Consider the following 2,006-nt stretch of genomic DNA (forward strand, 5'->3'; position numbering starts at 1 on the left):
TATTACTTTAGTTCTTACCTATTGCCTCAATCTGGAAGTTAAAGGTGAGTTCAGTTGACAGCTTTCTGTTGGATTTTAACCTGCCCTGTAAATTCACCAATTTTATACACCCTGCAAAAAAATACAGAAATAAATGACGAGTAATGGCTTCCAAGAGCTGGAACTGCTGGATAAAGAAAATGCAAGAGCATGTGCAAATGCTTGTTTGAACATGAATGTGTGCTGCAGGTACTGACAAATACCAACTGAAAAAGATCCTGTGCGAATTCAGAAACCATTATAGTTTTATGAGGAGACAGGTTAATGTACATGTGATTTTATCATATTGTGGCTAAAAAGAGCTATTACTGTGGCAAAAATCACTGTAATGCACAGCTTTGGGTGTTTTATTGGTTTTATAAAATGGCGAAAAGAACATTAAGTACAATTCATTTGTATTATATATTATTTATTGTTTATTCTTATTAACAATAACAATAATGATAATAAAAAATTTAATATATATAATTTATATTTGTAATATGTATATATTTATGTACATTAACTATATCTGAAAGAACTGATTATACTATTATAATTATTATAACCAATTCTTCCAAATAATATAGTTAGTGTATATAAATATATACATAAAACAAAAGTGAATATTATTAATATTTAAACTGTTCTAATATTTAATATCAGCAGAGTATTATATTAAATGTCAACATAACATAAATAATATTCTATGATTTATTATAATAAAAATAAATGACTTACGATCTAGACACACTAGGACAGTATCTCTCTCCAGCTGAGTCACATGAATGACACATGTTTGAGGTGTTTCTGGAAACATACAACACAACAAGGGTTCATTCAAATCCCAAGAGCAACACTCTCTAACATCTTTTTTAGCAATCCAAACCAAGTAAACTTGTAAGTAAAAGTTCAGTTTTGAACTGAGACACAGTGAAACTCTGATACTGACCGGGCTCTGTGAATATCGGGTTGGCAGCATTGGGATCAACAGTACCAAACGTGACCACCTGATCAGGATGGCTTCCTTTACTGACCGCCACACAAACCAGTGGGTAATGCTGCTCAGGAACCACCAACATCTCAAAGATTTCTAATGGGCACGGCAGGGTGAGGTCTATGCTCTGGACAGACAAAAATACACAGGATTATTCTCTTGTGCATGGATGGGCTTTGTGTTTCTCAATGTGATTTATCTTTCACCCTTACCTTTATCAACATGAAGCGCTGCATGGCTTCCACCCATTCAAACAGCACTACGCTGGACTGGAAAGCTCCACATAAGTACTTATGACCGGTGTACGGGTTTCGCACTATAAATACAAATACAGAAGTATGTTTCATTTTTGATTGCATATATGCAAAAGATTTTATGTGCAAGAAATCCTAAAAACATGCAGTGCTCTGATCATACAATTAGGTATGCATTTCAACACAAAACATAAGAATATCAAGTGCATGTAAGTGCATTCATACTGACCCACACAACATTTCTGACAACCCCTCGTATCTGGTATTTTATTGGACACAGTAAACTTCCTGAAAGAAAGGGATTATCATGACAGCACTAAAACGCAAATGATGTGATTGAATAGGAATGACAGAAAACAAATATTTAAAATGAAATCACAAATGATAACGGACTAAATAGCAACACAAAAAACGTACGTAAAAATATTAGCCTGGATCATACCGTGGGATGATTTTGTCTGGGAATTTGTGTGTTGGTATGGAAACAGGTAACTTCTGCATTTGTCGAGCTTGCTCAAAGAGCCCCGTCAGGTTGTAAGAGTACAGCTGAGATGCTTTACCTGTAGAAAACACACAAATATGTGCATAGAATTACATGATGGTGAAGCTAAAACATTAAAATATCCTTCAAATGCATAGTAAATCTCTTCCTTATTGGTTTTATCTCACCTGATATTGAATGCAGCCAGTTGTTCATTACATAGACCCATGTGCACCTCCGTGGAACCAACTGTATG

The 2,006-nt window shown here is 34.6% G+C and overlaps 1 protein-coding gene across 1 annotated transcript in view; it reads right to left on the reverse strand.

The window, feature by feature from the left end:
* Positions 1-18: 18 nt before the first annotated feature.
* Positions 19-2,006, reverse strand: part of LOC107577050 (mitogen-activated protein kinase kinase kinase kinase 3-like) — a gene marked incomplete at both ends in the record, with an annotated part of 10,756 nt that continues 8,768 nt past the window's right edge. The window contains 7 exons of the mRNA XM_016263168.1: positions 19-111; positions 760-828; positions 971-1,142; positions 1,228-1,331; positions 1,499-1,557; positions 1,712-1,829; positions 1,939-1,999. Coding sequence (XP_016118654.1) covers positions 19-111; positions 760-828; positions 971-1,142; positions 1,228-1,331; positions 1,499-1,557; positions 1,712-1,829; positions 1,939-1,999 — 676 coding nt within the window. The remainder of the gene's footprint in view (positions 112-759; positions 829-970; positions 1,143-1,227; positions 1,332-1,498; positions 1,558-1,711; positions 1,830-1,938; positions 2,000-2,006) is intronic.

Source organism: Sinocyclocheilus grahami, unplaced genomic scaffold (genome assembly GCF_001515645.1).
Source record: "Sinocyclocheilus grahami isolate Dianchi unplaced genomic scaffold, SAMN03320097.WGS_v1.1 scaffold4972.1, whole genome shotgun sequence".
NCBI classification, from domain to species: domain Eukaryota; kingdom Metazoa; phylum Chordata; class Actinopteri; order Cypriniformes; family Cyprinidae; genus Sinocyclocheilus; species Sinocyclocheilus grahami.